Genomic DNA, 14,970 nt, shown 5'->3' with positions numbered 1-14,970 from the left:
ACTCAGCAACTTTGTACATCAGTTGACCAACATGCATGTGATATGGTGTTCATGCACTAATAAGTTCAATAGAAACACTATAGACTTCAGTCACTTGTGGAATCACTGTCTCCCATTCAAAATGTGTGGTGGATTATGAAGCATAAAATATGACAACGGAGACCCCGGACTGTTGAACAGCTGTATATCAAGCAAGAATGGGAAATAATTCCGCCTACAAAGCTTCAACAATTAGTGTCCTCAGTTCCGAAACGTTTATTGAATGTTGTTAAAAGAAAAGGTGATGTAACACAATAGTAAACAGGACCCTGTCCCAGCTTTTTTGAAACGTGTTGCAGCCATAAAATTCTAAGTTCGTGATTATTTACTAAAAACAAAGTTTATCTGTTTGAACATGAAATATCTAGTCTTTGTAGTGTATTCAATTAAATATAGGTTGAACGTGATTTGAAAATCATTGTATTCTGTTGGACTCTAAATTGCCCCTAGGTGTGAATGTGAGTGCAGATGTTTGTTTGTTTGTATGTGCCCTGCGATTGGCTGGCAACCGGTTCAGGGTGTACCCCGCCTCCTGCCCGATGACAGCTGGGATAGGCTCCAGCACGCCCGCGACCCTAGTGAGGAGAAGCGGCTCAGAAAATGGATGGATGGATGTATTCTGTTCTTATTTATGTTTAACACAACGTCCCAACTTCATTGGAATTGGGGTTGTACAAATAACTGTTGTAATGTTACTTGTGTTAAAATATCAAGACTGTCTCACTATTGTTCTGCTGTGGTTTTCACCCCACTTCACAGTGGATGACTGGTTAGAGCGTCTGCCTCACAGTTCTGAGGACCGGGGTTCAATCCCCGGCCCCGCCTGTGTGGCGTTTGCATGTTCTCCCCGTGCCTGCGTGGGTTTTCTCCGGGCACTCCGGTTTCCTCCCACATCCCAAAAACATGCAGGGTAGGTTAATTGAAGACTCTCAATTGCCCGTAGGTGTGAATGTGAGTGTGAATGGTTGTTTGTTTATATGTGCCCTGCGATTGACTGGCAACCAGTTAAGGGTGTACCCCGCCTCCTGCCCGAAGATAGCTGGGATAGGCTCCAGCACTCCCGCGACCCTCATGAGGATAAGCGGCTCAGAAAATGGATGGATGGGTTTTCCCCCCTAGTCCCCTTTGTCCCTCTGTCTGTCCCCTAAAACTCTTTTCTTTCTGGCTGCATTTTCAGTAAACATAAAAATAATAAAACAATAAGCAGAGGGAGTATTTCAAACTCCCCTGTGGCACAGCAAAACTGTTCCAGCACAAAAGGCATACAGATCCACAATTCTGCAAGGCCATGCAGCTGAACAGGACAGGTTAAAAAACAAAAGAAACAAAAAAAAAAAAAGGAAACTTTTTTTTAAATTCTACAACCCCAATTCCCATGAACTTGGGACATTGTGTTGAACATAAATAAAAACATAATACAATGATTTGCAAATCATGTTCAACCTATATTTAATTGAATACACTACATCACTTCTTCATCACCCCTGTTTCCATTACCAACATGTCCATTACAATCTGCACCAATCAAGACTCTCTCTCTGTCTGGGATGCTCAGAACTACTTCATCTAGCGCCTGACAGAATTTCTCTTTCACCTCTAGCTCACATCCTACCTGAGGGGCATAGCCACATTATACAGAACACCCTCAATTTCAAGTTTCAGCCTCATCACGCGATCTGATACTCTTCACCTCCAAGACATCCTTAGCTAACGCTTGCTTTAAAAATAACACCTACTCCATTTCTCTTCCCATCTACAACATGGAAAAATAATTTAAACCCTGCCCCTAAACTTCTTGCCTTAATGCCTTTCCACCTGCTCTCCTGGACACACAATGTATCAACCTTTCTCCTAATCATCATGTCAACCAACTCCTGACATTTTCATAGTCCCATCATTCAAAGTCCCCACATTCAGTTCTAGGCTCTGTGCTTTCCTCTTCTCTTTCTGTCTAAGAACCAGCTTTCCACCTCTCCTTCGTCTTCGACCCATAGTAGCTGAATTTCCACCGGCGCCCTGCAGGTTGACGAAGCCATTGGCGGACCTTGTTAACCCGGTCCACGACCGATCCGGTATGGAATTCTTTGGATGAACGCTCATATTTGTTTGGCAAAGTTTTAAGCCGGATGCCCTTCCTGACGCAACCGTCTGCATTTATCCGGGCTGGGGACCGGCCTACAGTTTGCACTGGCTAGTGCCCAACCATAGGGCTGCATTGCTGAGCCATTGTTTATGAACAAATATTAATGTTTAGATTTTCATAATGGAAAATGCTGAATGAAGCCTATTAACGCCTTTATTATCATGTCAGCAACTGAATTATCAGCATTGGTGAGTGCTGCATCAGTCGAGTAGTAGAATCAATACTGTTAAAGAGTCCACAGCCTGAGTTTGCTGCTTCTCATCCTGCGATCAGCACTTACGGTACAACTCGCGATACCATCCCCATAAATTGTTGTGAAGAAGGAAAAATGTGTAGAGATGTAAAAACCAAATACCCAAAACGTCTGTCCGTCCAACCAACCAATCTATCCACTGCAACTATAAATAAACATCATGACACCTGACATGTTCGGACAATCTAACCTGACACGTGAACACAATCACACCTGACCACTAAACACAATCAGACCTGTACTGTGAAGACAATTAGAGCTGATCTTGAAACACAATCACATCTGTAAAAACACTCACACCTGATATGTAATTACAATGGCACCTGACACGAACCCCAAGCATTTACCTACTTACTTTCTGGGCCAGTATCAACCGCAACCAAACACATTAAATAAATGTATGAAAAAACACTCTCTATTGCCATGATAATCCAATGAAAGTAAGCATTTTTAAAGCAAGAAAAAACAGGCAATCAAGTGGCATAGCAGCATGTGTCTCACGGTTTCAATTAACTTCTTGCTAGATTGTGTTGCTAATGACAGTCATTTATTTGTGGAAGCCCTATGTCGTGTTCAATTAGCCGTCCCCTTTGCAAGCTCACGGTCTTATGATGCAGACTGATGTAGATGCAGATGGCGCACAGACATTGATCATCGCCTTGACTTTGTTCCGACTGTTGGCATGAAGCGGGAATAACGCGCCACATCTGAATGAGCTTTGACCTTCTACGATTATATTCAAGGGTTTATGGAAAGCTCCTTGACCTTAAGGGGTCACAGCCATGTTTCTACCAAGTAGTCGGTGGGTCGAATTAAAGAACGAAGTGGGCCGTATGTGCTCTGCCCAACCCTAGGTTAAACTAAGTGCTTGGGGCAGCCGCGATGTAGTGAACTGTACTATTTGGTGGAAATGGGGGTCAAAAGGCTAACTCACCTTAGAGACTTTTCCAGGCGACTCGCAGGAGAGCCCACAATCTCTCCCAGTGTGCAGTAGACCTGTCCCAGGAAGTCCTGCCATGAGGGGGACAGTAAGTGCCACGGAGAAAGGGCGCAGGTTGGGTCAAAATGTAGGGCGGCATGTTCAGGCGGGAGTAACAAAAAAATGAGTTGAGCATCATTAAAGGCATTGTACAGTCAAAATTGAGAGGATGTCTGAGGCTGACACGTACGTTAAAGTCGGACGGCTTTTTCCCAAGTGTGGAGAAGGAGGAGAAGGAAGAGGAGGAGGAGGAGGAAGATAAAGAAAGAAAGAGACCGGGCAGCAGTAGCAGTGAAACAAGAGAGCATATCATGGAACAGAAGACACACGCTACTCAAATTATCATCAAGCAAGATGGAGAGCAAAAAAGGTTGATTTGGGAAAGACTCTGTCGGCATTACGGCAAGGGGTGGGGTATTAGGGCAGAATGGGAAGTATGACGAAATGAAAGCATACAAAGCAATAGGGAGTGTGAAAGGGTTTTAGAGGCCATCTGCTTCTGCAGCACAACTTCACAAAATAAAAAAGCAGCACAGATGCTGGAATGGTTGGTTGTATGCGAAGCAAAGATTATTTTCATAATACACATTAAGTAGCTAGGTTGGTTAGTTATGGAGATTAGGTAGGTTGGTTATGTATGGAGATCATGTTGGTAGGTAGGTAGGTAGGTGGGGGAACTGGCAGTTAAGTAGGTGGGTTAGGAATGAAAAGATCAGGTAGATATGTAGTTAGGTAGGAAAAGGTTGGGTAGGTAGGTTGATTAGCTATGGTGATCAGTGCAGGTGGGTAGGTCGGTAGGTCTGTCATTTAGGAATGAAATTTAGGTTGGGAGGTTGATTAGGGAAGTAGGTAGGTAGCTTGGTCGGTTTGGTTAGATATTCAGGTCAGAAGATAATTTGGGCTTTACGTCATTTGGCGAATGAAAACAATTGGTAAAGAAAATGGATAGTCTGATAGAACTAACTTTTATGAAAAATATTCGGCACAAAATGACAAATATTTTATCCATCCGTCCATTTACTTTATTGCTTATCCTCACGAGGGTCGCGGGCTGCTGGAGCCTATCCCAGCTATCTACGGGGCAATTTAGAGTCTTCAGTCAACCTGCCATGCATGTTTTTGGGATGTGGGAGGAAAACAGACTGCCCAGAGAAAACCACACAGGCAGGGCCGGGATTTGAAGCCCAGTCCCCAGAACTGTGAGGCAGATGTGCTGACCAGTTGACCACCGTGCCGGCCAAATATTTGATAAATACTGTACATCTTCATCTTTTTAAGAATTGCTTTTCTAGAGATTGGAAATCTGATGTCCTGAAATGCTTCAGCAATGATGCACAGAGCTTTGATTTTCAATTCAATTTAAAGTGTGAAACTTGTGCGTGCTTGAGTGTGTGCTGCAACTGTAATTTGGATTAGTATTTCTCCAGGGGAATTAAAAATGTGTTTTTTCCACTTTGTCGGGATTGGAAATTAAAGAAAACAAATTAATTTAGCACATGATGCATCATTTACTCAAATAGAAGCAGACAACCAAAAGGTTTGAGACGTGCACATATATTTAAAAAAAAGAAAAAAAGAAATAAATCCATGACGAATCACATTGAGGGGCTACGACTTGCTTTCACGCTCCAGGGCACATATAAGGAGCTTCACTTACATGCTTGGCCAAATCGGGACTTCTCGAATCAATATCAAACCTGAAATCACAAAGAACACTTCAGTGTGTTAAGTGCTCCATTTTCCAACAACAGGACATACAAGCTGCAAAACCACCGCAGCGCTCAACACGACGACTTTTGAATGTGTTGTATACAGATAGTTTTCTGTCTGGTCTGCCTGCCACCCATCAAATATGGAAAAAAAAAAAGTTGATATTTTGTTAAATGAGGCCATTTGTGACTACCAATACAATAGTTTCTCTGCCTCAGACTTGGCAGCTAGGTTGGGTGAAGAGTTGCAATTTTTAAGCAACGACACAGAAGCACAGTTCCTTATGTTTGGTATGTACAATCATTCTTATGCTGTTTCACTCTTTTATTGTTTTTAGGTTTTATATATATATATATATATATATATATATATATATACACATATATATATATATATATAGAGAGAGAGAGAGAGACTGATTGATGTTCAGCTATCACTGATTCGACATAAATAAATAAAAAATTCATTCATTCAATTTCAAACTCCTGGAGCTGCTTTACTTAGAAATTCAGTCTCAGTTCCCCCCCCAAACCTGTGGAGCAAGGTGCTCATTTGCATGACCTATCCCTATTTTGGTCTCCCATTGAAAATGTGTGGCGCATTACGAAGCGTAAAATACGACAACGAAGGCACCAGACTGTTGAACAGCAGAAGCTGTACATCAAGCAAGAATGGAAAGGAATTCCACCTACCTTCCTACCTACCTTCAACAATTAGTGTCCTCAGTTCCCAAACGTTTATTGAATGTTGTTAAAAGAAAAGGTGATGTAACACAGTGGTAAACGTGACCCTGTCCCAGCTTTTTTGGAACGTGTTGCAGCCATAACTTTTTAAGTTAATGATTATTTGCTCAGTTTGAACATTAAAATATCTTGTCTTTGTAATGTATTCGATTAAAAATAATTCGAACATGATTTGCAAATCATTATATTCTGTTTTTATTTATGTTAAATAAAAACACAATGCCCCAGCTTCATTCAAATTGGGGTTGCATGTTTATGTTTTATGCACAGCACTTCATTACAGCTACGGTTGTTGTTGAAGTACTGTATAAATAAAGTTTCGATTTTAACCAGATTATTACATGTCATTTGAATTATGAAAGCTTTTTCAATTATTTTTAGGCCAAACGTAAACACACCGAGGATCGGCTTAAATAATCATCACCAGCCACCGTAAAAGTCATCGGTTCTAAACACTCAGCTATACAGTGACAATGGGTACTGTGCAGCAATTGAATAAAACATGTTTGTAAGCTACGATGCAAATTTACCTTCAAAATTGCTTTGAAATCAATAAATAGTTATTCCACTCCGAGTCCCACCATTTTTAAACGTCTGCACCTCTGCAGACTGGCTCACTCGAGAATGGGACCAGAAGAAATGTGGGAAGATGCAGCTCCATGTATGGGGTGGGGGGGGGGGTTTAAAGTTATAGGAAAACATGTGCTGGATTTCAACACCCTACCTCAGCACTATATTTTGTATTGTACAGGACCAACTACACATTTCAAACATTTAACGACAGTCAATGCGAAAACCTCTAAGCATACTAAACTGGAAGTTGTGTCATAAAATGAGACAGCCAGATGTAAACTAATTAATTTTACTCATCATTAACTTTTTATTATTTATCTTACTCATCTAAAAATATCTATACTGTGTAATATTTTTGCAGTGGGACGGCGCCCTAGTGCCCTCCTATTCCCCAGCCGCCACTGTGTTAAATGTGCATTTAGTGTATGTAAGGGTTAAGACACCAGGGAACTATTTTGAATTAAAATAAAAAAATAGTAAACGAGGCCTTAAGTTGCAGGCGTCTGTCAGGCTACGTAAAAGTAATTAAACTCCAGAAGGCCTTGACTCCCTCCTCCTCCTTTTGTGATAAAAGAGAGATGTAAATGAGTCCCTCTAATTGCAAAGGGAGAAACTCCCCACTGTCCAAACCCGCACTTCCATCAAGATAGCATGCAAATGAATTATTTAAGCGAACAAAACTCCCAGGAAACCTAAGAGTCCACCAGAGACTTGGTGCTTGCAGTGAGACGAAAGAAAGCACTCTTTGTAAGATATCTCTGAGTTTCAGGAGGAATGTTGAGTGCTCCGTCTGGCCCTCATTTGATTCTATATTTTATATATATATATATATATATATATATATATATATATATATATATATATATATATATATATACATACACACACACACACACACACATACATACACATAATATTTCACAAATTCTGCCTGGATATGTAAACTTATCAGCACAATTTTACATATATGCAGTCATATGTACCCTGTCATTTTGGAATGAAAGTGTAGGCTACACCTTTTTCATAACCTCTAGGTGGCGGTTGCATATTGGAATTAAAGTGTACAGCTTTTTCATAACCATAATGGCTGCATACATTTATAAAATGTGAAAGTTTTTTTCATTTCCCCCTATAACTATATATAATACGCACTATTGACTTTTGACAATATTTTTTTGGGAAAAAAATATGCATTATACACGAGAAATTACGGTACATTTTGTTTTGAGATGCCTGACTGACCTTGATAAATGGACCTTTCACTAATTATTTTTTTTTATTTGTGGCCCTTTAAGATTTGTATTTTAGTAACCCTGCTCTAAATGAGAGCATTTGTATTTGGAATTTGGGCGTTGTTAGTAGTTTCTATAATAAAATTAATTTTACACCAATATGTATCTATAAATTGCAAAACGTGTGTGTGTAGGTGTGTTTGTGTGCTTGTGCGCGCGACTATGTGTGTTTTTGTTTGCGTGAGTCTCTTTTTGTGTGCAAAAGGGATGGGATCTTGGCAAGTTTTATAAGACTTGCTTAGCTTTGACAGCGGGGGAGATTAAGGATAAAAGTTGATATGAAATATGTATCACCCTCATAGCCATCTATTGAGACACAGTGCCAATGAATAATTCCTCACAAGAGAGAAATTGAGAGTCAGGTGAGAGGAAGAGTGAATGAGGACATTGGGGTATATTTAATGTCTTTTCATCATGAGAAGCAGACGTGCGAGGCACAATTTTGACTGCTAAATATCTGAAATTAAACAAAACTGACCAGTTAGTATAGCGTTAACGTATGCACAGCAGACACTACAATTCCCAGAATACAGTGCAATAGCTGTTGTGTTGTCATGTATCCATTCCCCAGACCTGGGTGAGCAGTACAGTCACTCATTCACACTCATATTGCTCATCTAAATCAAGTTAAAAGAAAAACATATGCATCCTTTCCACAATTTAAAACAGTTCACAGGTGTCTTAATAAAAGCCCTTTACACTGCGTTATGGAAATGATTTTTTTCTCTGATTTTCCTAAATAGTCGCCACAAATGCAAGTAAGCTTAATTTTTAAGTTTTCAACCGTTTGAGCAAAATTGGAATGTTTTTGAACAGACCTCCCAAATATAACTATTTAAAAAAAAAAAAAAAAAAAATACCTAAAATGCGTGTTCCAGATTACTGTGTTTCGCACAACAGAGTTTCAAGAGATTTTATAAGTATTAAACAACTGAAAATAGTAATTCATTGGGTCAAGTTACATTTGCACATAGGACCCCTGATTTGATAGCAGCTTCACAATTCTTACGTCCATAAAAGCATTGATTCTCAACTGGTGGGTCTGGGCCCAAAAGTGTGTCACGGACCCATTTTGGGTTGTGGACAGGTCGTCAAAAAATAACAAGGTCTTTCGGTTTACAACAATTTGAGGTTACAGAATATGTTTTCAAGCACCACAAGAAAGCACCATCACTTAGCAAAGTTAGTGTTTTTCATACACATATTTACTGTAATTAAGGCTTTAGTACTATGTTAGCATTGATAAGTGATGGACAATGGCACGTTACGACCTGCATACAAATTCGGGCCACGTCGCCACCAGCAGGGAAATATTTAAGGTACATCCATCTCACGTCAGACTTGCCTGTTATTTGGAAAATAAAAAAATGAACAGGCATGTGTCAGAAACATAATTGTTTCGAGCATTTACACATTAAAAGAAAGCCATTGGTGTTTTCATAGCATGACTCAGACCGTTGAAACTGTTATAGTTTGGTTCTTTCATTTCCTTCATTTCCGATAAAGAAGAGATCAGTGTCAAGATAATATTTGTACATGCAGTTGTTATGTTCACCCTCAGTTTCTAATTAGGTGCATTGAAAGACACTTTGAATATGTGAGCATGTGTCATTATTGTTAAAAATATGACATACATGTGTTTTCAAAGACTATTTTTGAACAATAGTGTTCTTTATGTTCTTTACTCATTACTTTGCAACAAAAGAAAATGCTGCTCCCAGGTTGACAACAGTTCAGGATCATTGCATTTGAGTTTATTTTTTAATATCTGAGCAGGATGTCAGAATAGCCTCCTAAAGATGCTGTTTGGATCCCACACTCAGATGTATCACGAGTGTCTCCCACCCTCATAAATCTTTTTCTTGAGGATGCTCCAAAGGTTCCCAACGGGGTTAAGGTTAGGGATGGATAGGGGCCACACTTGAGTTTTTTTTACATTTGTGCACATTGCAGCCTATGATGCAGAAGTATTCCTTGCAGCAGGAGATGTTGTATTGTTATGCATGAAGAGGATTTTGTTGAAACTTTCCAGTGGTTATTTTAACACACACACATACAAATATCTCCATCCATCCATCTGTACCGCTTATCCTCACTATGGTCGCGGGCGTGCTGGAGCCTATCCCAGCTATCTCCGGGCGAGGGGCAGTGTACACCCTGACCTGGTCGCCAGCCAATTGCAGGGCACATGTAAACAAACAACCATTCGCACTCACATTCACACCTACGGACAATTTTGAGTCTTCAATCAACCTACCACGCATGTTTTTGGGAGGAACCCGGAGTACTCGGAGAAAATCCACGCAGGAATGGGGAGAACATGTAAATTCCACACAGGGGAGGCCCGATTTGAACCCGGGTCCACACACACACACACACACACACACACACACAGATATATATATATATATATATATATATATATATACACACACACACACACACACGGTACGGTCCATACCTTGGATTTTTGGGGCACATTGCGATACATTTTTGTATGTGTTTTGTGCTTTGTCAACAAAACTACATTTTAGTGTACTGAATAATATATCGTCTTGCAATTGAACCGTTACCTCTCCGAATGGTGAACAGCCTCTTATTCCTTGACTAATGTATGGAAAATGGATGGACGAATATTGACTTCTTTCTGAGTCTTTAGGGGTGAGCATGAGCGGGTAAGCTATTGAGTATGTGGTAAAGAAAGCTTTGGAGCAGCGCTTACATGTGGATCACGCACACCTCAGCCTCGGCGTGTCCTCAAAGGAGCTCTTCAAAGCGGACAACTTACACGTCAAAGCGCAGGTTCTGCTTCTCTTCAAAGAAGTAGTCCAGGATGTATTTCCTGACAAAGTCTGGGTTCAGCGTGTTGTCTATCACTTCCGTTCTCCCAAACTGTGTCAAAACATGGAGCGATAGCAAAATAGGAATATGATACTTGCAATATTTTGCCAATGATTATATCACAATAGGATATATTACAATGTCTATAAAGGAGAAGAGGGAGACATTATTGAGCATACAAATATTGAAAAAATGTATATATTTGAATCTATGAAAACACTAATTTCTCTCATCATAGTTCCATAATGATGACAAAGACTGATCAAAGTATGGCATCAAAAGTCAACATAAACAAGCGTTAATTAGATTTAGCAGACCAAAGGTACATGTATATTTTCAGTCATCACTGTATGTCGTATGTGTACCTTTTCATGTTTAGTGTCCACGTAAGATGTGTTTTATATGTGTTTCCTCACCTTTTAAGAATATGCAATATAGTAATAGTAAAAGTACACTTTAGTTAGACATACGAAAGCATTGTATTTATATTTTACAAATAATTCTGCAGAACCCATAAGTTAATGTTAGCATTAGTCAGTAACTCCAGATGACCAAACTTGCCTACACATGGTTACACAAAATTGGTGGTTTACATGTGCAGTGCTGACAGAATGTCAGCACAAAAGCGACCTTCATATCCCATACAAATGTTTTTGCCTTTTTTATTATTATTTTTTTTTAAACTACAAATGTGTGCAATTTGCATGCAAATAAGAGGACAGGCAATTAGGATAAAATGATCACAAGGGTGTTGTATCACAATTACAGAGTGATATCACACCAAGAGACATAATCCCATCACCATGTGTCTCGGGGGACACGCTAGTAAATTAACACTGCAACACATGCTCGTCACGTTCAACTTGGCCGCAAGTGTGCAGCGACACATTTTTAAGGAGATGTTGACCAATACCCAATCAATCAATACCCAATGTTGGTACATTGATATTGTACACCAGTTGGCTGTAGGAACGTTGTGATATTCAATCGCTGCCAAGGGTGACACTTGGATCTCAACATCAGAAGATCCACCACAATGACACTGAGACAATTGAAGACAAACAAGGAGCTTATTTTATGATCTCCCAAGATTGGATAAACACCAGACATGTAACGCAATCATACCTGAGAAGTAAACACAATCACCACTGAAAGACCAACATATATCGTATTTTCACGACCACAAGACGCACTTAAAAGTCTTAAATTTTCTCCAAAATTGACTTTTTAAATTTTTCTATTTATTTATTAAATTTGTTGTTGGAGCATTTCCTTCCAACCTGCTGCTTACACAGAGGAAAAGCGGACGTGGCTGAGGACCGGGGAGGTTGCGTGAAGGAGGACGCTAAAGCCACGCCCCCATGCCGGGGAGTTTTTTTTTTTTTTTTAAAGAATTTATTTATTTTTTTACTGCTTGACTGACTGGGACCATTTCTGGGGTGTGCATTGTACAAAACAACATCGGTTTGGCTAAGGACCCCCAAAAATGTCACCTACGAAGAGACACGCTTACGAAGCACAGTTTAAACTGGAAGCTATCAGTTACGCGTAGGAACATGGGAATCGAGAAGCCGTGAGAATTCAAGATCAACGAATCCATGCTTCGCAAATGGAGGGAGCAGGAAAACGAGCTTCGCCAAGTCAAGAAGACGAAATTGAGTTTCCGCAGAAAAAAAAGAAAAACAAAACGCAGAAACAAGGCGAGGTGGCCCGAGTTGGAAGACCAACTCGAGCAATGGATTAATGAGCAAAGAACAGCCGGGAGAAGCGTTTCTATAGTCACCATTCGACTGAGTGCAATAACCCGAGGCTTGCCATCATTCCGGGAGGCTTGACGACATCCGTGTAAACAGGGTGTTCAAAGTGAAGTTGCGACCGGCGTTGGATGCGGTGGATGACAAATGGCGAACACAGCTTTACTGAGACTAGGAGGCAGTGCCGGGCGAGTTACGCCACAATTTGTGAATGGATTGCGGATGCTTGTTCGAGCTTTCGCACGGCAACGAGACTGACTCGAACCTGGCGTATTTGATGGAGAACTTGCCCAGCTGTTCATTTTGGATACAGAAGATGAGGACTTTAACGGATTTGTGGATGAGGATTGATAAAAAAATAACAGGAGTACATTGTTAAATATTTCAATAAAGTACAACCGAACTCAGTTTTGCTCCCGCTGCCTTTTTAAAAAACATTGTTTTCGCGTGCATGCATGCTACCGTATGTTTTAAGCTAGCGTATGTTTTACCATGCCTGCGCCCAATAAAACGGTGCGCCTTATGTATGTGTTAAATACAGAAATAGACCCCGTAACTGATACTGCGCCTTTTAATACAGTGCCACAGCCGTTGAGCACAAGCACGTCTTCGTGCGCGTTCTTCTTCGTTGGTTTTCTCTGCTTCTTCAATGGTTTTTGCCACTTACTTTTTTGGGGTCGGCAGACTGTAGGCATCAAAACTGGGAACCAACATATTTTAATTTGTATGATTCCCTGGGGGAACCGGAATGTTAGTCCTGGTTCCAATCGGTTCTCTATCCTCGATACCCAACCCTAACAAAGACAATTACACCTGTCATCTGATCTATCTATCTATGTAATGTATCTATCCATCCATCCATTCATCTATCGCAAAAGTTAACTATATCGCAGTATGGATATTTTGGCCCACTCTGCCAATATGAATTAATCGGAACTGGGATTGGATTAGCAACATTCAATGATTGGACAATCATGCTGCAGAAAAGAAAGCAAGGTGAAAAGAAAACACTTCATAGGGACCAATTACACTGATTTCATTAATAGCGCATTCACACCACTGCTGCTGGATCACTTCACTACAAGACCCAGTAGATTGGACACGTTAGCACAGCATCTGGGATGTTTCCACGTTTGAGCCTGGTAAAATGTAACTGCTTCTTCCTCTTCTTCAAGAAGAGGACTAAATAAATGAGCGGTCTCACTCCGAGCGACGCCTCACCCCCAACCAGGAGCCTTCATCAGCAACGAGGATGACAAAGGAGAAGGAATAAGCAACAGATAGTGCAGATGAAGTGACATGTCCTACTGCTCGCTGTTTGTCCTGTCTTCTGAAGGCTAAGCTGCAGATAAGTCAAGGAGACTTCTTCCCTTTTTCATAACTGGCAATTGGGAAACTCCATGTTCATCCATTTTCCAGCATCACGAGGCTACTAATTCCCAAGCACTGCCATAAAACATCATCAGGTGTGATGTGGGAAATTATGGTGTTACATTTAATTTCTCTGTAAAATCTTTATTGACAGTGATCCCCCACCTCTTCAGGAATTCAATTATCCCCATGTTTCACTGTGGAACTTATCCTAAGCTATTTGCTGAAAAACTCAACATATTTTTGGGCTCTTTCTATTACACCCAAAAAATGCCAAATGATGCCTCCAGAGCCCTGGCTCATAGGAAAATCGTAATTGGTGTCGAGGAAGTATGCTGAAGTGATACATCTCAATTGGTGTGAGATCTTTTCATGTCAAGGAGGAGCTAAGTTTATTCTTGGTTGTTTGAGCAAGTTAAGGAGGGTGCAAGCATTTTTGCTCTGCTCAGTGGCTATAGGGTTTCATTACTTGACATTTGCTATTTTTACATCTTGAGAAGATGACATAGATGTGCACTTCAAAATCAGATCATCTATAGGCCATTTATTGTTAAGGGTAATGTTGTAAGATGAGTTTTTGACATGAGATGGCAGAAGGTACAACAAACCAGTGTAATCCACCTACTATTTCCATTCATACAACAGATTCAGTTATGGCTTATTGTGTGTTTATCAGCTTTGTGTCCAACTAAAAAGGCCCAAAAAGGCCCAGATTTCACACTGATTAAGTCAATCCTTGAGTAAATTGCCTAAAATGAAGACAATCATTATTTCAGCACAGTGGTCCAGAAAGGTTGTGATAGATGCTATGTGAGGCCAGCCAAGTCAGACAAAGACAGGCAGAAAGATAAAAAATAATTTGAGCAGGATTTGAGCAGCATGTACTACATGCATTCCCTCCCACCCCAAAAGCCGGGAGTCCTCATATCCATACATAGTGCAGTGGTAACTGCGCCAATTGTGGGCCTGATGAGCACCTACTGAGATTGGGTCGCAGTAGTTTCTGTAATATTTAAAAGCAACACAGATGTCCAAAACAGGCTCTCCAGTGGAGCTTAAAATTCACTTTATCCTCAAGCATGTCAGCCAGTTGGAGAGTTTGTCCTCCAGAAGAATAATTGGATCACAGCTTGTTGGTAAGAGAAAGGTACTCCATCAGACCCACCAAGCCTCCAGACAAAGAACAAACAAATTACACGGCCCACTTAGCTTTTTCAATAGCTCAAAGCTTGACTGGGCTTTCAGCAGCACCAGCAAGCCCAAATGTGCCCA

The 14,970-nt window shown here is 40.5% G+C and overlaps 1 protein-coding gene across 1 annotated transcript in view; it reads right to left on the bottom strand.

Annotated features, from left to right (window-relative positions):
• Positions 1 to 14,970, bottom strand: part of cpne5a (copine Va) — a 119,891-nt gene that overhangs the window by 71,638 nt on the left and 33,283 nt on the right. Inside the window, exons 4-7 of the mRNA XM_061695065.1 lie at positions 10,521 to 10,624; positions 5,072 to 5,111; positions 3,605 to 3,619; positions 3,370 to 3,446 (exon numbers count right to left, since the gene is read on the bottom strand). Of these exons, the coding sequence (XP_061551049.1) occupies positions 3,370 to 3,446; positions 3,605 to 3,619; positions 5,072 to 5,111; positions 10,521 to 10,624 (236 nt within the window). The remainder of the gene's footprint in view (positions 1 to 3,369; positions 3,447 to 3,604; positions 3,620 to 5,071; positions 5,112 to 10,520; positions 10,625 to 14,970) is intronic.

The sequence above is a fragment of the Phycodurus eques genome, chromosome 1, assembly GCF_024500275.1.
Source record: "Phycodurus eques isolate BA_2022a chromosome 1, UOR_Pequ_1.1, whole genome shotgun sequence".
Taxonomy (NCBI): domain Eukaryota; kingdom Metazoa; phylum Chordata; class Actinopteri; order Syngnathiformes; family Syngnathidae; genus Phycodurus; species Phycodurus eques.
Note: the sequence above shows the minus strand (reverse complement) of the source record. Positions and strands in the feature narration are given on the sequence as shown.